The 21,624-nt window shown below is 38.1% G+C and overlaps 1 protein-coding gene across 1 annotated transcript in view; it reads right to left on the bottom strand.

The window, feature by feature from the left end:
* DROSHA (drosha, ribonuclease type III) overlaps positions 1-21,624 on the bottom strand; it is a 69,548-nt gene that overhangs the window by 17,517 nt on the left and 30,407 nt on the right. Inside the window, exons 14-21 of the mRNA XM_009883947.1 lie at positions 19,193-19,292; positions 16,113-16,220; positions 11,975-12,082; positions 9,486-9,624; positions 8,743-8,803; positions 6,921-6,980; positions 4,832-4,931; positions 1,946-2,048 (exon numbers count right to left, since the gene is read on the bottom strand). Of these exons, the coding sequence (XP_009882249.1) occupies positions 1,946-2,048; positions 4,832-4,931; positions 6,921-6,980; positions 8,743-8,803; positions 9,486-9,624; positions 11,975-12,082; positions 16,113-16,220; positions 19,193-19,292 (779 nt within the window). The remainder of the gene's footprint in view (positions 1-1,945; positions 2,049-4,831; positions 4,932-6,920; positions 6,981-8,742; positions 8,804-9,485; positions 9,625-11,974; positions 12,083-16,112; positions 16,221-19,192; positions 19,293-21,624) is intronic.

Raw genomic sequence — 21,624 nt, 5'->3', positions numbered from 1 at the left:
TTTTTTTTTTTTTTTTTAAACTGCATATACATCCTTCACCAGCCCTCCACATGTCCCTTAGTAACAAGCTCTGAAAAACTTGTGCTAGCATATTATATTTTCTGTGTGTACCATATACACTCTGTATCTGCACAGGCACTTCATAAATTCAGTATCAACATTTTGCCTTTTGATACTCTTTACAGGAGGGCTTCTGAAAACCTCAAACTAGTTCTTGTAAGCACATCTGTATAAAAGCAAAGGGAATACACAGCTACATGAAGAACACAGAGAAAGGGAGTGAATGTTCCCACATACAGGGAGAACATTGTTTGCTTTGCTGTGTCTTTCCCCTCCTCTTTCCTTTTAACTCCTCACTAGGTCAACTACTTTCTTTGGACTCTTTGGAGAACAGTTTGGGGGTCTATAAGACTATCTAGCCAGAGGCATATTATGACAGCGCAGAATTTCAAACAGGTCCTAGGCAGCCTGCTTATTGTTTTCATCAACTAGGCACCCTGGATATTATTTTTATCACAGGGAAGAAGCACCGGACTTTTACAAAGGTTCTCAAGTAGGAGCTCCAGACCCCACATATACTTTTATAGTCCCTTAACAAGCTCCCAGATTTCAGCTATGGCCCTGACAAAATCCTACTGCTCAATTAACTTTGTGAACAACTTTGTATTGGAGGTTAAACAGCAAGCCTGCTCTCTTAGCAAATCTCAGTGCTTGCCAAATAGTCATCGCTACATCCGAGACAGGCTGAAATATATGAACAAAGCCACACATACGTATCTAGTGTTCCTTTTCTGTTTGTTTTTTATCTTTAAATTAAAGATCAAAGCACTCATGGAAAGCAAAATAGAGTTAAAGACAAATCTTATTTCTTGATAAGATGAAATGCAATTTGGCCTAAGGCAGAATGCACAGAACTGCTGACATCTAAGCCAACTATGATCTATTTTTCAAATCAGGACAAAATGCTTTAGGAGCTTGTGTAGTATGTAAAGACCTGGATGAGGGCTAAACCATTCCCATAGCTAATATCAGGTACAGTACATTTGGATGACTATGAAGCCAAATCAGTGTGATTTAGCTTGCTTTGTGTATTCAAACAAATAAAGCTTTATAAAAATACGCTATTTAAAATAGGGCTTGTATGGATATAATGGACGAGATTTCCGCCTTACTGCTTTATATTTGGTAACTGTGGTCAGGCAGTCCTGATTTCTTCTCCAATATAAATTTATCGACTAGCACAGCCAGTCACTCACTGATCAGCATCTTGGTGCCCAACAGCAAATCTGACACAACTTCCTTTCATCCTCAGTTTTTGGTAGCTTTATTACACCAGCCAGGGCATATTGCCAAGCTTTTTATTTGTAAGGAAAATACAAAGACCAAAAAGTATCTACTTGGCAAATGTCACATTTAATTCACGGAAGAAGGGCACAGAGGAAGCAGGCTGGTGACTTGGTTGGAAGTGCCTGGTGCATTCAGAAAGCAAGCTGCAGAGTTTAAAATTCAGGGCTGAAGTGGGACTCCGCATTTTGCAGGTCTGTACAAGTACTACTGGAAGCAGTGAGCCGGCACTATTCCTGCCAGGACATGGTGACTGATCTACACCACCCAGATGACTGCAGGTGGCAGGCCACGATGATGCATGAGGTGGAGTTCTGCAGTGACGGACAGAAGTGCTGCGCCACAACGGTATGAAAAGGGAGCATCTTCAGTGCGTGGGAGGCAGGATACAGAAGAGACTTGCACTGCAATACTACACGCTTATCATGTTATACACGCGGCGTACGTGCAGGAGATGGGAAGAGATGAAGACTTAAGAAGCTTTACTATCACTTACCCTTACTAACACTACTCAGCGTAGACCTACATCTCCTCTATCACAGTCAACATGGCATGTAGACATATTAAAACATAGCTGCACACACACATACACCTGCTTTACCTATTAGGGCTTCAAAGCAGTTGGCCATTGCATGGCGGAGATCTGATTCCCTGCAAAGGTCTGGACCATGAGCATAAAGCATAAATCGATCTAGTTCCAGCTTCTGCAGAATACAAGGAAAGAGTTAGAACCATGGCTTTAGAAGTGCAAGAGTACCAGTTCTAGTCACTAGAGTTCAATTACACTATTATTATGCAGCAACTGGGTTTGAGGGAACTTTAAAGCTTTTCTCTATAGTTTCAGTTCAGACATAGGCTAAAATTAGAAGATTTCATATTTGTTTATCAGAGGCAAGCAAGTGGAGTGTGATAGTGTGGGAAAGCTAAGAATTATCAAACCAAATTGTCAAGGGAAGCCAGATCAAAACATGTTACTAGTGAGATTTCAGAACGAGTTCAAAAAGAGGGCTGAGGGTGCGACAGAAAAATAGCCCAATACCAGCTGGATGGTGCAACGTGCTGTGTTTCTTGCTGATAGTTTGCCCTCACGTCCCTTTGCCTTCAGAAATGCCAAAGGGAAATTCAAAGGGAGGGGAGGTAACACTGAGGAAAAAGATTTTGCCGACAAGAAGAAGATAAAATAGAACAGTGAGGAACGGGAACTCTGGTAGACACAATCCAGTGAACATTTGGCTTTTTCCTCTAAGAGCATCAACAGGTGACAGTGACAAAAGCCTCTGGGCACTGCAAGCAGAAGACTGATATTTTAATCCACAGTGCCACCTAGCTTGCTTTTTTCTTTGAAATGCACATCATTAATATTAATCTGTTGCCTGAACCATAGTTCTGCTTGCCAGTCAGAATCTCAGGTAATGAGTCAGATATCCTATATAATATATGATAATTCTACTATAGAAATGCAGGCAAGAGCTACTGGGTTCTCTTTACATATTCATCTTTTTGACAGAAAGCCATTATTGAGATTTTTAAAGAAGAGATTTGTGCATCTTGCAAAGTTTGTATGAGAATAGCTTCTTCCCAACTGTCTGTAAGCTTCTTCTGACTAATTTCTCATTAACTTTCAACATCATCCTCCTGGAGTATATTTAAGAGGTAAAAGTGGAGACTAAGTTGTTTGAGGTGTGTGGTTTAGACACATTTCAATTGGAAAAAAGAGTCTTCCTTTTCAGTGAATTTCAATGAATAAGAGCCTATTCACCGCTCCAGAACACAGGGAATTACCAGCCACGATGTTCCACCACACTTTCTAAAGTGCAGGGAGCACTCATTACAGTCAACATAAAAGTAGAACATTAATTGTTTTATATCGAATTTAAACTTCTTACAGATTACTGCCATTGGTTCATGTTAACAGGTGTTGTTTGGGTGTTGGTGTGTCTCCTCCACCTCCAATGACTTATCTCCATTTTCGGAGCTTGCATTCAGCTTTTTTTGTGCATGTTCTGCTTCTCATTTTTTGATCACAACACATTTAAGATTACTTCTAAAATTTCTGCTACAATGTCCCTTAGAAGCCACAGAAATTTATGGTTTGATCCTCAATTAGAACAGCATTCCATGTGCACAAGAGCAGTTGAGGAGCTGAGAGTTCTATTAAGTAAACTGAATGCAACACGACACTGCAGAGGATAATTAAGGGGGACGAAACCAGGAACATCGTATAAGATACATGAGAGGAAAAAAGGTTAAGTTGGGAAACAGGAATGTACAGATATCTAATATTTACAGTTGTAGCTGATGTAAATAAATACAGTTTAAAAAAATATTGCAATAAAAATTTTCAAAAATTGTCCATGCACAAAGTCTGTTAACAGAGCTTTAAGAATACAGAAGCTTTCTTGACGCAGGTTTTAAAATACTAAAATGAATTCAAATGTCAGGCAGTTCAATACCATATTTGTAAACAAAACTCTGATTTGAAACATTTCAATCAATTCATGCTTATCTAAATCATTAAAGAAAGCTTTGAAGGAAAAAGATTGTGTTCACTCCCTACCCTATACCTCTCTGGAGAACTGAGCAAAAAGATGACATATTAGAAATCATGCCGTTTCTGTCGAAATCTCAAGATTGGATATGCTTGTTTAAATTACTGCATGAATGTGAACAGAGAGGATAAAAGAGCACTTGAAAACTATCAGCACTGCACAGTGGATGGACACGTGTGTGTGCATGTGTGCATGCACAGCTTAATACATAACATCAAGAAGTCCCAGACTGGTTTTTAAAAAACAGGCTAACAAAATCAAGTATGAATAAAAGAATACCAAGTTATCTACAAATAGAGACTTAATCAACTTTCCATATTGTATTCCCACCCACCATTATCACGTAGAAATGTAAGAGTTCTGTCATTCGCAGAATTAGATGAAATACAATTCAGAGGCATCTCAATATTTCCTATAAGACAATACAGCTTTTCATCAAAAGCCTTTCTAACATATTTCTCTTTCATAGTTCACAGTGAATCTGAAAATGACTGCATAGGTTAGAGAGCAGACAAAATGATTTTTTTTCCCCACTTTCTCTACCACCTGCTGCCATGTTCTCACTACACATTCTATCAGGAAATCCTTTTATAAACAACCGGTTTGTTTCTTTTTCTTCACTAAATTTCTACTAACAGCTTCATTATTACCCGTTTAAGGTAAACATAGACACACCTTCAACATAAGCATCCTAAAAACTTATCCCTCTGCCTGCAAAAATTACTCTTCCTAAAAATAGGCCTGGGAGAAAACACTAAGTCCTGCTTCATCTTTAAAATCTATTTTCAAACTGAAAAGAGTTCCTGTATCCCAAATCTTGTATACAAAACACGGTAAAGAGACTGATATTCAAAGCAGGCTGACCTCTCAAGAAGCTGTCCATGCACTAACAGTATCCTACCTATGGGTGTCAAATACAGAGACGTATAAAACTGTACCTTAGCCAACATGGCCAGGTGTTGGTTCTGTACGATGGCAGTACGGTACGTAGCTAATCCTCCTTCCTCTAGAGTGGGAAACAGGTAGTACAAGTGGACACTGGCAAAACAAAAATCAAATCAGATGCTGTCAGCATTTGGTTAAAGATGAACCACACGAGCCTCTAGGGAACAGTGCCTTTCCCTCTGATCCTAGCTGGTAACACGGGCCCCTTCCCAAGGTGGCAAAAGTAAAGAAGTGAAGTAAAGAAACATACATTAAAAAAAAATGCTCAGTGATATTTGACTGGATAGCATTGGAAGCAGGGGAGGAAGAGTGCTGTTTCTCTACTGGGCAGCACCTAATTTCTAAATCCCTGCGACGACACGCATTTCCCTCATCTGAAGGTTTCTATCTATCGGCAGCAGTGGGTTCAGCAAGGTTGACACCTAGAGGGTGCTGAGGAATAAAGCACAAGGGAACTGTCAGCCTTAAGAAATGCGGTACTGCCAGTATGCAGTGCTTTAAGATGATACTACTGATTCAGGCTGGACCACCGCTCAGGATATTTGTTTTACAAGTTTCTTACAGTACTTTAACAGATGCTAATGGAGCCAAAGAACAGAACTCAACAGTTTGTATTTATCAAATGTGCAAAGTCATTAATACCACAGAAAAAAAAAGAAAAAAGAGTAAAAGTCTGAGGCTTTCAACTGCCTTTAATGATATTTGTCATCATGCAAGTAAGATACTTCATAAAACAGAAACAAAACAAAAAAAAAATAATTCAGTGATCCAACCGAGATCTGAGTAAAGGATAAAAGATTCTGAGTATCTTCATATATGACTATCTAACCCATGTCAGAAAGAAGTTAATACAGAGAGGGTTTGCAACATCCCACAAATAAGGCCATGGATGGCACTAATTATTAAAATATTTTATTAACCCAGTACACAGGGAGAAAAGTGCAGATGGATGCAATATTATTTAAGGGCAAAACTTGCTATAAAACTTAAAGGCAATCTAATCAAGCATTGTAAGTCACAAAGGCAGAGACTTGAAGTCAAGAGAGTTAGAAAAAAATCAGACTTAAATAGGTGCTTACATGCTCTATTGAACAGAAATATAGCTGGGTTTTTTTCTGAATTAAGATAAAAGTTAGCACAGAAAGTCAACTGATGGTTGATGAACAATGACAATGAAAAATACAAGACATTTTAATCAGCAAGTATTCCATCTTATCAGCCTGTACTGTTGTATGAGAGAAAAGGCCATGGGTTTTAAGGGCAGTAAAGACCTTTATAAACTAATAGCTTTGAATACTGAGTAGCTAATGGCTAGTAGAGGCTAGTAGAGAATGGAGGTATAAGGGCAGTTTTGTTACTCACCTAACAAACTTACTTAAAGAGAAGCTTTAGAGTAAACAAGACTACTTCCCTATTAAAATCAGTAAAACAGAGCACTGAAAAGGGATATTTGTGCAAACTGCTTGACTCTAGTACTCAGGTAAGAGAGGCCAATAGAGGTAACATAATATCCTTGTATTGTTCACTGATTTCAGAATACTCAAAGCAGACCAAAATTGCAGCAATTTTTGATGACCCACATTTTTATTTTGTTATTACTTCTAAATAAATTACATTTGTGCTCAACTATTTTATTTACATACAGACATTATAGAAGCTACAGCCCCAATAACTGGAAATGTAAGAATTGTAACACATTCAATATTACCAATAAATGTTTTTCATTTGCAACTACAGAAAAAGCACCCATGGAAACAAAATGGCATGTTAAGGAGAATACCTTTCCTTTTAAAAAAAAGGGTAAAGTTCAACTTGTCTGTAGCTGACTAATCTCTAACCCAAATAATCTTAAAATTGCACTCCATGAAACAGAAACTCTAGCTTTTCATTTTGTAATCTTCCTTGTTGTATCAGCAGCACTGAAGGAATTTTCAAGAGAGCTGTGTGCAGATGTGCAGCTCTAAATATCAGGCAGGACTGCAAACACAGACAGTCATAAAATAGACACTCCAAAGCATAATAAGCCCAACAGTACGACAATAACACGTAAAGGTGAAGACTATTGAAGAATTCCCCATTTACCTCGTTAAGAACTCCACCACAGCATCTCCCAGAAATTCTAAACGCTCGTTGTGGTTAATCCTGAAAAAGGCATTTTAAGGTTTGCTATCAGCTAAGTAACACATGCTGGTTATTTACACAATACAATTAAAACAGAACAAATCAGCGCTGATTGCTAATCAGCCATGACAGACATCCTTGCAGCCGCCCCGACCCTCTCTGCATTACAATCCTTTCCAAACCAGAATAACAACTACATGAATCTTGAAACTCAGGACTCGCGCCACCACCTTTGCAATTTTCATACATTTCTTTCTGAGCCACTGTCAGAGCTTAAGAAATGGAGAAAGGAAACTCGTTCACTGGCACTGTGCAATGGCCTACTGAGGTCGGGTTTTTTTTTTGTCCATCAGAGGGCATCAGGTGATAGAAACAAACCGCCTATCTTCAGTCTTGTGCACGCAACTAGGGAAGTGTAGGTAATTAACATCAACACCCGCAGGGTGTGATGACTCTACAACAGCTTCGGTGGTATGGCAGAGCTACAAGGGAGTAAGTAGTTTTTCATAGCACCTTTAAATGCCCTGTTTTCTGTAACTTCCTTTGAGCTCAAAAGAAAAAATGGCTGTACAAGAAGATGCATTCAAAGTTGCCATTAAATTAGTGGAACCTTATATTCCTTGTCTTGTCCACTTCTTCAGTCACTGCTCCTGATTTTCCTTCGTTTTGCAGGAAGTTTTGTTTACTCCAAACTCAGTTTTTATTGTAATTTTCACTCCCCCAACAATTATATAGTTCATATAATTTCTGAAATAGCAGCCCTTTGTTATGGACTGAACAAATCCCAGTACCTCTGCTGTGTAAAACTATAAAGAGTGAGCAATACCACAGCTCTCCTCTGTTTAGCAACACAGTGGAAAAAACAGGCCTCTCAGAAGTGGGATTTTATATTTGTGTGTTATTTTGTGAGAATTAATACAATTTAGCCTTATCTCACGTTATCTTAAGAGGGCTGCAATAAGCTTGAGGCTGACTGTCAAAGAAAAGGACACGGTCTAGCTGAAACAGCATTTGGGGAACACTGCAACAGTAATTTATTCAGAATTCAACTTCTCCCATTCCCGAGCGTCCTCCAAAATGATGACTCTTAAAAGGCGCAGTTATAGCACGAGTTAACTAAAAACACTGCCTTCTAGTTCATGCATTTAGGAGATTTCACATACAACTGTTTCTTGCATCAGCCCTATGAACTTTGTTAATTCACTTTGACTAAATATTGTGCCTGTTGCTATAAACCACATCTTAAACATTATTTATTTGCACAGAATTCTTAGTGGTCATTTACAGACTATTACACTACAACACTAATGGTTCAGCTTTTTGTCCTCAGCTGTTTTTGCATATGTCTTTAAATTGGACCAGTAAATTAGTGAAGCCCACATTCAGTATCACGCATGTTAACAAGGTGCCATGCCTACGACTACTGTGAGGAAACGTGATGGAGAATCCAATTTATAGCAATGATAACAATAACAACAAATCTTATTTTTCATTCTCCAGAAAGCAAAAAGGTAGCGTTTTAGTCCTCCTCATTGCAAGGATAAACAAAAATGATAGAATTATCTGTTAATACCTTCCTCAGGAGTTTTCTGTAGGCATGACCAAACATTTACTATGTCACTGCTAATGGAGGCTCAGCACATCTGCACAATGTAAAAGTCAATTCAAAATGACTTTCATTTCAACTATTTACTAAAGCTGCTGCTGAGGGTAAGTTGGCTGTTCCTATTAAACATCTCCCTCTGCAACAGCTTCCCTACTTGCAAACAACTATTTTCATTACCTGGAAGGAGCTGGATCGTCCTGTCCCAAACGGGACATAATGTTTATCAGGGTGTTTATCCCTAGAAATACAAAAAATGCAGTATTAAATGAACAACAACTAATTCAATTTGAAAAGGATTAGAAAATAATTACTCAAAATGTTACTTTGTAATTGCTATACACAAGATCATCCTGTTATTTACAGGGTATACTTACAGCAACTATAATCCTTACAGATGGTCTCTGCCTAACTGACCGCAGTCCCATTACAATACTATTGTATTTTAGTGTTCAGACAGCCAAAAAAACCCTACCACCTTTGCATGAAAAAGACATTCCAAACATTACATAAATAAAAAATTTACTTCATTACTGTTGAATATACTTTGCAGGGGTAAGGAGTATTCTGCAGCCAAGAGTCCACATTTTCACATTATTCAGACATTTTTACAAAATACCATCCAGTTTGCTCACCATGTTGAGCAGCAAATTAAGAAAACAATACTTTCCAAAAATCAAAGAAAATACATCCTCCTATTTATTACCCTTGCTCTTTCTCAGCTCTTTACCTGTTGACTAATTTTCAAAATCAAGTCTTTTAGTAAGATCTCACTGATGTCAAAGTATAACCATGGAAATCTTCCAGTGAAGGGATGTCTCAGAAGAACAATGGCCAGAGAAATAATAACGGATGAAATGTTTTTTTTTTTTTACTGATTAAGTGTGAGGTGAGAGAAAAATTGTAGTGGTGTAATAGCATACCTTTTTTTCTCATGTGCATATGGTGAACTTTTCTATCGCCATACTTTGGCTGGCGAATCCCACAGTTGGATAAGGAATTTCTGGCATGATCCGGGTTCATTCCAAAGTTTAAGTGATGGCTTGGATGAGTCATGGCAAGCTATAATGTAGCACATACAGAAAAAAAAGTCTTAGTTGTATTTTTGCAAACGTAAGAAAAAAATATCTTAGACTGGTAGCTAATAATTGTTATTTTTTAGTTTGAAGAAAGGCTACAAAGTGATGTTGTCAATTAGTAACTTGGTTCCAGCAATTTAAATGTAGGATGTACTATTTCAGACGTCAGAAAGAAGCAACATTTATGCTCAATCATCAGTTTAGCTAATTAACTTTCAATGCTTTTTTTTCTTTAAAGAAAAATTAGAAGAGAAAAAGCATGAACTGTCAATTTGCCCTAAGAGTTTTGCTTACCAGCTTTGCTGACCTGATTTCAATACATTTGCTTATTTAAACATATTCACTCTCACACTGCAGCATAAGTATTCATATGAAAAATATGAACAGCTACAAGAGCTTCTCAACCATTCACATATTTGATTTAGGTTATTTGAATATCTATAAAGCTTTCCTACCAAAAAAACCCAAACAATAAAACCCAAGTATGTTATCTCTGGCGTGGTTATTCACAGAAGAGCCCTTTCTCTCACAACTACTCAGGGCCACTCTTCAGCTGGAAATGAACAGCTATGGCAGGATTGGTCTTCTGTTTTACATTTGTACCATCTAGCATTATCAAAAGCCTATTCTCTGCTGCTGACACCATGACTACAACAGTGGCAGCCAAAAATATAACTGCAGCTAGCTTTTATGACTCCATCCTGCAAACTCATGCATTTTCTTATTCTTTATACATACACACCTAAAATATATTGCATGTATAAATGTATGTGAACACACACCTTATCTATAAGACAAGAGATACATCGGCAAAATCAAGCTGCAGAAAGTTACTTCTCAAACACTTGCAGGACTGGTGCTGCAGGCTGTGAGCTAAGACATTACAGTAGTTCATTGAAACGTTGGCTGCGGCTTTCCAAACACAAGACTTAGAGAAGTCTATTTTAGTTATTTTGAAGAGTACAATTTTACTTAATCAACAATAAGAACTTTCTCCGAGTCCTTTTTAATTCCTCACTAATATTAAGTTTGTCATAATTGCCCACTCTCAGCTTCTGCTCCATCTGAACTTGATGATACATTACAACTTCTCTGAATAGTTAAATTAGCATAATCTTTCTTACCCAGTCCATGCTTGAAAAAGAATACATCATGATGAAACAGGTAAAAATCAATGCGAAATTATACATCTAAAATTGTCTATGCCTAAGTGACTGGTGCTATATACATTTTTAAAAGCTCCTTCTCTTCTGGAACAAGTTTGTAGGTTTTAAACAAACACGCATAGGGATCAAGCATTGAAAAGTACTTTTGTTATAACTAAACATTAATTTGAAGATTTCCATCATGGCTTTGATATGAAAGATAAAAATACAAAGGCAGCCTGTGAACAACCAAATCCTACAAGATGCTCAACATTTACTGTAATTTTCAGTAGGACCAGCTGTGGAAACTGACTTCTAGAAAATTGAGAAGCTATGAGAAAAGATTTCTCTGTATGCCTCCGCTTAAAGTAGTTTGGGAATACAGCCTGCACATGTATACACAAACTATATTTTTCGAACTTATAGAAAATTCTTCTTTCTCAGTTCCAGTCAGTGGAGAGAGGGGCTGCTTACTTCAGAGGGAGATCCTGGACAGAAGTCTCAAATTCCGTTCAGTAACTTCAGAAGAAACCAAGAGTCAGACTTCTGGAGCTGATCAAGTCCAAATATGCACTTACAAATAAATGACTGCTCATGCAACACACATGTATTTAAAACAAATAAGAAATTCTCCTCTCCAGTTCCTGCCCTTCTTTGTAAATTCAAAAGTTTCATCATGTACTCATAGAAATCAAGAACTGAACAGAAGCCTGGAAATTCCTTTGCACTAGCTATAAATGCAAAATAAAAAGACAATGCTTAAGTTGGTTTTTTTTTTTTGAACAACAGGCTCCAAAAGGAAGAATCAAGGCATGTACACTCATCTGCAGAATAGCATCATATACTTCACAAATAACTAAAAAAAGCACCTGTAAGGAAATAATGAGTAGTCTACCTGACAGTCTTTTCAATAAGCATATTTTTGTCTTTCTACGCATTTCAAGCAAATCCAGACCCACCACTGGAGCAAAGGTAGGTGTATGCTTACGTGCACAATAGATGTCTCTGTTTGGAAATCTCTTGGGATAACTGAAACTTTTGAAAGATCAGCAGTGCAAGTAATCAAGCACTTTCAAGCTGTGGCAATGCAGCGCGTTTCTCAAGTTTGTACAGCAGGCAGGATTACAGATAAACTCAATAATATTAGGAAGACAAACCAGCAAATAGTTTATTTTTTGCCCGTCTTACCTGAAGCAAGCACCTATCTCGAAAAGTGTAGCCTATCAGTTTGTCCAAATGCATCAGGCACTGATGGTAGCGGACGTGGTGGGTGAGGACAGGAAGCATCATTGCATGCTAAAAAATAATTGCAGTAAGGAAAAGCATTCAGCTTCAGTGTATAGAGTACTCAGTTGACTACTCTATAAATACACTTTCCATTTGTCACAATGCTGAGTTTTACTGTTTTGGTTTAAATGAAGCAAAAATTAAATAAAAAATTGTTTCCCAACACTCACCAGCAGACCACTTAATTAAATCAGATTTGTTCATCTGCATAATCACAGTGGGGGCACAGCCCCACCCAGAATAAATAAATAAATAAATACATAAAACCGGTCTTCTACTGAAGTATTTTGAACGAGGTAAAAAAATTCACCAGTAACATCAAGTTTCAATAAGCTACGACTGAATACAATGCTATATGTTTGTATCTTCCCCTTTAATGCCCTGCAGTTTTAGGTTGGTACCAAAGATGAAGACCATTTTCCTCTGCCTCATAATATTAGGGAAGAAGCACCTTATACTACATTAACCAGGCTTTCACCAAACAACAGTAGCTACCTGATTTTTAAGCACAGTTATTAGTGCCTTGCTTCATTTCCTTCTGAGGAAGAATTAAGGGCTTTTTGAAATGCCTTAGTCTGGCATTTCCTGGCTTAATGTGCTAAAAACTATCAGCAAGGTTGCTGTTTGACACTCTAGGAAACAGATGACGTTTTCCTGTTGGGGAAAATTTAAAAAAAAAAAAAAAATTTGTTGTCACAACATACAGTTAGTTAAGTCTCCCTCTTTCAGTGTTTTAAAGCAGGAATTCTACACTAATATTACTGACGTTGGATGGATCTGGGTTGAAATAAGCAAGTAGTACAGTTTATCAGTATGGTAGTACAGCAAGTATGATCGTGTCAAAATCAAAAATCTTGCCTAAGAGTGAAAAGTAAGAGAGCTACAGGAAAAACGTCAGTCTTTAAAGAACTGAATGCACGTGATCATTTTTGTGACACTGATATCAAATTTCAGTGCTTTTAATCATTCCTATTAGAGACATGACATGAATATACTCAAAAGAATGATGTGTTTTAAGGGAATCAAAATTTGAGGGCTATCTCTATTTCAGAAAGAGGAATGTGTATGATTACAGAAGATGAGTGTACAGTGTGGAGAGATGCAAGAAAAACAAGTATACAAAGCAGATGATGTATAATTTACGGAATAAATGATGTTACAGATTACTGCATGTCATTAGAGAAAGAACAGCAGAAAATACAAACTGGTGACTGTCACAAGACTGAGAAGTTAAGACTAACCAATGGCAATACTTTCTTTAAGTTAAAGACTGAAATTCTTGAAAGCTGAATTCAGAGCTGGAACGTAATGATGGAACTAATTAGTTAACAGCAAGAAAAAGACTCTCTGGATCTATGAATTGCAGAAAAATGCAAAACCACTTCAAGCACAGCACGTAAGTATAAGTGAAATTTTATTTTGTTCACATATCACTCATTTAGAATTTTCTTAGGGTAATTTACAAGCTAGGGGAACACTTCTCTTATCTCCACATAAACTGTACAGATGTGCTTCCTATGTCTTCCTTCATGGAAGGAATTAATTACAAAAAAAAACCCAAACTTGCTTCATGGGCCAACTCTGCTTCCCTGCCTGCATGTTCCATTGCACAGGCCACTAGGCAGAGAGTCCCTCCAGCAAGATTTCGTATTCTTTATACTTAGGAACCAATACATGTGGCCCAAAGTTTGAGGACTGAAATATAAAGTTCTAGATTTTTATCAGCTGTGGTGCAGTGAACAAGAAATTGACATCTCCCTGAGAGCGCATAGAAGTTATTTCATTCAATTCTTGCCGTTATATTGACAAAGTGCTGCTTTCATGGCACTAAACACTTGATTGATTCAAATTAAATGTGCATCACATTGAATTATAGCTATTTGATGTTTCTGATGTTTTATTTATTTATCTCTTTTATATAAAATATCTGCTTTAAGAAATCAGCTAAAGAATGACTAATGATTAAAAAAAAGTCTCCTGAAACAATACGGCCACAGGAGTTATCCCATAACCTTGGCACTTGTATCTAGTTATAAACATATGAGTAACTTCTTTTAAATAAAAATAAAATATATGATTTAAACTATTCTGCATGTTCTTTTCTTGCTGCAGCTGATGTGGCAAGGCAGGGACTCTCTCAGGTACCCCCAGCTAGTGTCACCATCTCTCAGGTTGGCAGATGCTCCTGACCTGAAGCTAGTAAGAAGAACCTGGTGAGCTGAAATATTTTGAAATGCATCATTTCTCTCCTCACCTCGAATGTTTAACACGGCTGCTGAGGGCACACCAGCACCAATACGGGCAACGATGGGTGTGTGTGCGCATTGGGGGTTAGTATCTTCTCAGCACAGCCCCATCCTGGTACACTGAGGAGCAAGCGCTGCCCAACTTAGTGGTAGTGATCTACTGGATAATCTCAAGTGAGCTGGGCAGAACACAGCTATTTTGCATTTTTGGAACATTTCACTCATGCTTTTTCCTCCTCTTCCAAGCAGTTCATTTCTGACACTGCAAAGACCAGTGTCGTTACTGCTACATGGAACTTAGGGCAACCGTAAGCTATCGGGGTGACTTAAAAGAGTTTCAATCTTCTAAACGGCAATGCTTTTAAAAGCATTAATTTTAAATCACTGCACTTCAGCTCTGCTCACAGAGTTGATTTATGTGTACTTAGTTTTAGTCATCTTTAATCTGGGAAAAAGCATGTAGCAACAGCAATAATCTTTCATTTTAAAGGCATAGTTTGCTTACTCTTGGCATCTCAAAGAAATCAAATCAAAGGACCTTCATACCAGAACTGGCTGATTTAGATGTTATGAGTGCGAATGGGCATAAAAACGTGAAACAGCTTTACTTTCATCATTCTTTGGTGTTTTACTGTCCTTCAACAACAAAACAAAACAGGAATATCCAAGACAACATTAGGAGATGAATCACAGAAGATATTATGAATAACACAGAACTATTTCAAAGCTTCTAAATTAGAAATTTACAGTGTTTACTTAACCTATAAAAATAGATACAGTTCACAGCAAAAAATTAGAAAAGGGCTGTAATTTTCCTCAGCTATGTGAGAAGATACTATTCCACTATTCTCTTTGACTTCAGAAGCAATAGTAGAATCACAAGAAAAGTTTCCGACAGAAGAAAAGCAATTTTAGTTATTAGCATTTCTCTCCCACTAGAATTTCCGCTTTGGCCTTACCAGATTTCTAAAATAACAACAGCATTTCTACCTGCACCTTTGCCTAGCAACCCCCAAATTTTATACTTCGTACTGCTAAGTTAATATTAAATTGTAAGCATTTAATTCTTAAATAAGATCTCCAAAACTACAGCTAAAAAAAATGATGCAAGTATACCTCTAGCATATTTATCTGGCTATTATAACTACTTGAATTTTACTAATACAATATTATACAAAAATTGCACTTTTCTAATCATGTCATAAAGCTGGTGGATGTCAACTGCTTCAAAATAGGATTTGGCGGAGATCTGTACCGTGGAGATGTCATGCGTATGAAACAGAGTATCTGAAAGATATCTTCCTACTGAGCATCACCTGTTTTTAATCCAAAAGTTAGTTGTGGTGGGTTTTTTTCTTTCTTTTTTTTCAAGTAAAAAGACGTTTCTTCATGCTTCACTGTAAAATTGTTTTTTTAAAAAATATCTAAATAGAAAAATATATTAAAATAAAAATATCTATAACCAACCCAACTGATGGATGAAGAAGCCCTTGGAGTTCCACACTTGACTCAACATTAGACTAACCTCCGTCCCCAAGCTGGCCATTCCTACCCCTCCTCCCTTGTGCTAACCAACCAGTGGCAAGGAAACTAAAAACTTAAAATTTTTTGTGCGTGGAGGTTGTGCACAGGACACTAGAATAGTTCCCAAAATCAACAGATCTTACTGAGGCAAAGGTATTCATTTCCACCCATTTGGTTCTTCAGCCCAGAATCGCAGCAAGCCCTTGCAAGAGGTAAGTGGCAGCTATCAAGAAAAGAAAATACATCAGAGATCCCTGCAGTTTAGTCACCTGGCAGACGTCAGAGCGTATCCCTGTTTTCCAGAATCCCTGGCTACTCAACTCGACGGTCACTTCACGTCTCATTGTGTTCTTCTGACGAATTTTCTGCAGTGCTTCCTAGACAAGGAGACAGCAGAACTCCTGTGAAGAACTTTGTAGAAGAAAGCAGTACCAACGCACACATGAGCGCATTCACAATACCCGTTTAAGGTTAGCTTTTGGTGAGCAGTTTCTACGACTAGTCCAAATCTTCTAACTGCCAGCTGCAGACTGTGGTGGACGTGCTGGAGTAGAGCATAGACAGAGGATTTTGGTAGACCAACAGAGGTGACTAGATTTTTTACTGCAAATCACAGAAGAAACCAGTCCAACTGATACATCCAAGGTGACACATAAGTAAACAAGTTAAGGTCCTTATAATGAAAGTACCTTCTTTACCCCTGCGTGCAAAACAGTCTCTTCATTAAAGTACTTACCATGAACACTCCTGGTTTGAAGCATTCAGTAGGAGTAAAACCGACTAAGTAAAAGAAAAGCTACTTCATAATAGTTCCTCTTCAACATTGTCAGTACTCCTAGTCTGGGAAAGGGGTCAACATTCACTAGTCCTGGAATCTATTATGATAAAATCTACCAGTATTACTTCAACTAAAGAATTAAAAAAAAAAAACAAACAACCTGATTTGCCTTGGCCACTGGCTGTTTGATGTTGTGCAAACACTTTATTTGTCTCTAGAAACTATGAAAGAGAGAGAATCATTAAAAGATTCCAACAGAACAATTAAAAACAATATTTTCTGTAAAAATGGAAGGAAAGAAAACCAGCTAAAATAAATCAACCCTGGATCAGGATCTCCTGGTTCTGATACTACAGAGCCTCCGGGGTATGCAAGCTGCCCTCACAGCATGCACGAATGGTAAAGACTCCCTCAGTGCTCTTCCTTGTTCAGAACATGAAACTTTTCAATGCTGCAACTCATCCTCCCTCTCCTTTTCACTACAGGTTACTTGCCCAAAGCTGTCTCTTCCCAGCTTCCAGTCTGAAGCCTGTAAGCATCACTGGGCAGAAGCGGGCTCTGTCGTCTGTTCTGCAGAGACTCAGAAAGTGGTTCCGAGGGGCACCTCTATCCAGATACAGATTCATCAAACCTCAGACACCTCAATACTGAGGCACCTAGGGTAGGAGCCTCGTAAGCCCTGGCTCCTTTTATATTCAGTGAAGGGGGATAAATGGCTTCAAAAAAATGCATTTCTCTCTCCACTGACTTCAAAGTGAGCCTTCAGGTCCCAATTTATGCACCTGCTGTAAGCGCTCAAAGTTAGATTAGAGGAATAAAGCCCCCAGGCATGACCTTGTCAAAAATAATAACATCATACAATCTCATAGTGGTGAATGACCAATGGCAGAGGGAACAGAGATGCTTACAGCACTGCACCCCTTGTGCATTGCCTAAAATTTGCATTTCAAGGCTGTGTCATTGGGTGTTTTCTGAGATGGGTGCTAGAGTGTTTGCTAGACCTAGCCATACTTTCAGGCTGACTGGCTCAGGAGCACTCCAGTGTTACTCGTAATATATGATTCATAATCTTTAAAAGCCCATGTACCAGTCAGGTGCAGCCCTACAGCTCCTTCTAAGTTACTGATACCTCCACTGTCAAAATGCATGGGTTTTCCTCACATAAAGCTCCATATGCCTCTCTGATGGCAGACAACTACTTGAGAAACCCATTATCCCAGATAATACAGTCTAGAAACAAAAATCAGCACACTGCACAGGAAATGAAAAATACCAAAGGAGCATTTTATCTTTTGAAGCAAAACATAATCACCCACCTACATCCAATCCACTACAATTTTACAAATAAGTTGTCCATTATCCCCTATGAAAAGATGCCCATAAACCAACGGTCTTCCCTTCTAGTTGCTCTGAGCGTAGAAAGCTGTAGCAAACAAAATGTCCTACAGGTACAAATTTCTTTTTCCTTACAACTGTGGCACAGTTAAGTCACAATATTTTTTTTTTTTTCCCCATTTACAAGTATGGAAGTTAAGGGCTTATTTAATATCAGCATAAATAAAATGTCAACTAAGAATCTTGGCTCGTGCAACAGCATACTGTGCTTCACAGTAATAATAAAAATCAGGTGCAATGTCAAATGTATCAAACATCTACTGCAACCAAAGGTACACAGTAAGCAAACTGGGGAAGACTCAGAAATTGGACTCGATGATCTTCATGGGTCCTTTCCAACTCACAACATTCTACAATTCTATGAATCACTAGGGTTTCTAATCAATAAATAAAAATACAACACCACTTAATTAAATTCCATCCAGTACCAAAGAAGTTAATTTCTCCTCTATGTATTCTTTAAATAAGTCGTCCAGTTAAGAGTGTCTGGTAGACATGCACCAGACAAATTCAAAGCTTCAGTCCAAGATCTTAAAAAAATAGATACCTGAGAGCTGGCTGCTTTAGTCTATATTTAGGTGACTTTATTTTTCTGATTTTAATTCCCTATCGGTTGAGCATCTGCACTTCAGAAATGCTTATTGCTTATCACTTCGCAGCAAAAAAAAAAGAGAGAAGAGACAAAAATTCAGCAAATACCTCGTTTGTCATTACTGAAAATAACAACAACCAGATGATTTTGACTCAAATATCTTAAGGAATGTCACTAAGACTGCCTAATAAATTACAGTTTAAAACCAGGCACAAGTGTGGCAGTTGTTATCTCAGAAGCGAAATGTTTAAAATTATTAGCCAGCTCAAAGTGCACTCTGAAATAAAAGTCCTTCTCTATGCTAATTCTTGAAACCATTAATGGCGATGGCTATAAAGAAGTTGTGGTTCTATAATGATCATTTCCATAACTGGGAATAAACTTGCAGTAGTTCGACAACTGAAAAAAGGAAAACAAGCCATTCACTAACAAGCAAAGATAAAAATAAAAGCAGTGTTAACAGCCTGAAAGGAAAAATCTTTTGTGAAGGATTTCTATTGTTTCCATAAACAGGGTGGTCATACAGCTTTATTCAATCCTGAATTATCGTACTCAATTATCAGTTATAGGAAGGCCCAGCATACCTCTCTTTGTGATAATTTCTGTTTATCAGCCTGCTTGACTTTGGGACTATTAGCCAGCAGGTGACGCAGCTTCACATAACTCTTCCACAGCTTTTGGTATCTAAAGGACAAAAACAGAAAACATATTTTGGTCGATACATGTCACGGTTTCAGTTGGGATAGAGTTAACTTTTTTATTAGTAGCTGGTATAGTGCTATGTTTTGGATTTGGGATGAGAAATACTTTTGATAGCACACTGGTGGTTTTAGTTGTTGCTAAGCAGTCAAGGACTTTTCTGATCCTCATATTGCCCCACCAGTGAGTGGGCTGGGGGGGCACAAGAAGTTGGGAGGAGACACAGATGGGACAGCTGACCCCAACTGACCAAAGGGATATTCCATACCACATGACATCATGCTCAGTATATACAGCTGGGGGAAGAAGGAGGAAGGTCACGGACATTCGGAGCTATGGTATTTGTCTTCCCAAGTAACCATAACGCGTGATGGAGCCCTGTTTTCCTGGAGATGGCTGAACACCTGCCCGCCAATGGGAAGCAATGAATGAATTCCTTATTTTGCTGTGCTTGTGTGCACGGGTTTTGCTTTACTTAATAAACTGTTTTTATCTCAGCCCATGAATTCTCTGACTTTTACTCTTCTGATTCTCTCCCCCATCCCAGCTGGGGAGAGTGAGTGAACAGCTGCATGGCCCTAGTTGCCAGCTGGGGTTAAACCACGACAATACAAAAAAAGGCTCTCACCATTTGTCCTTATGAACACACCAGCTGCTAAAAATGCACTCATAAACACACAGATTGTCGACAAGCATCTTTTTGCTCCACAAAAATATCTCAAAGCATTTTCCAAGAGAGGTAACAGTGTCTCTGCAGTCGTTCCAACAGGGTGGACACAGCAGCAGAGGCATTAGTGTGCAGCGTGAGCTGGACAGCAAAGCTCAGGGCAGAACCCAGGTCTCCTTGATACCCACTTGTCCTCTCCAAAGGGCCACCTCCACATGCTGAAAGGACTTGCCCGCAGCATGACATCTCAGTTCAGGCAGGTGAAAACTCCCTCTTCTCCACAGAGTTTACCTATCACGCACTGAAATGCAGTAGTAACCTTTCCCAAGAAGCGTCTGTCCTTACACTGGTTGAAACATTTCAGTGAAGCACATGAGGAAAAGCTCTACAAGTCATGAGCAACACAAAGTCATTCTGTAAACAGTGAAATAAAAGTTTCATTCTCTATGGGTTTGTGCTGAATGGAAACAGCAAGTCAAGTCTTCTCTGCGGTTACCATATACATAAGGTTTCTGGATTTCTCCAACCATCTAGCCTTTTCATATTTGGGGGTGTCTAATTACACATGAACTTCAATAACAAATTTTTCCTCAGTGGGAGTTCCTCTGTGATCTAGCATGGATTTTCACAAAATTAGTAAGAACCTACTCCATTTGTAGACAGTATCCCACTGTTAAATTCAGCTGCAATTGATCAACAGGTTCAAAAGTTACTATGGGAGGAGTGACGAAGAGAATCATGGCATGGACCTTGTATCCTTAGGAAACAATGCTATGTTCAAAAATCTTCAAAACACTACCACCTCTGTGGAGTTTTTCCAAGAAAAAAATCGATAAACTGAAACTTCTAGTAGGAAACAGGGAATTGGATGACAGAGGGAAGAAATTTACATAAGTAATTTATCGTCTTTTATGTTTACATTATAAAAGAAGATCCTCCTCAGCACCACCTTAGAGCAGTGGTTTTACTAGGAAGTTACATTAGTGGTAAAGCAGTAAACAAAGCAGCAGCTCTTTTACTATTTCATAATCTTCCCAGTACCCAACACATTGACAGGCACACAAACTGATCTTTTCTTATTGGCATTTTTTTTCCATAGGTATTTCCCTGCATCATTCTTGAATGTATACTCTCCGCCTCTAGAGATGCTGATATTTTTTGAGTCTATAAACACATCTGAAATGGTCAATCCATAGATTTTTCTTACGCTCTGATCTCTGCATTTCTGCGGTCTGCAGAATAGCACATCTATTTCTGACAAATCCCCATCCAAAGAAGAAAAATGAGTTAATGAACAAATCAACCAACCAGGAAACAAACAAATACCATGAGGAAGTTTTAACCCCAAAACAAGAATCTGAAACTATGATCTACAATACATGTTTTACTACTAGTATATGGATGGAACAAGGCCTGTTACCACAGTTAAGTTTGAGAATTAATAAACAGAAGACAATAATAAAACTTCTGTATTAGAGCCTCAAAAAGAAAAGATACACTAGAGGAAAAATCTTTTCTGGGCATTACTTATTTCACACATACACCGGAGTTAAACCTGAGATTTATGATGGCACCACAGAAGTCTTATACAAAAATTGCTTTGTAACCCTGATAAAAAGCAACACATCTAAATTCTGTAAGCAGCTCTGG

The sequence above is a fragment of the Charadrius vociferus genome, unplaced genomic scaffold (genome assembly GCF_000708025.1).
Source record: "Charadrius vociferus isolate BGI_N301 unplaced genomic scaffold, ASM70802v2 scaffold234, whole genome shotgun sequence".
In the NCBI taxonomy this organism is placed as follows: Eukaryota; Metazoa; Chordata; class Aves; order Charadriiformes; family Charadriidae; genus Charadrius; species Charadrius vociferus.
The sequence above is the reverse complement of the archived record's forward strand: the minus strand, read 5'-3'. Positions and strand labels throughout refer to the sequence as shown.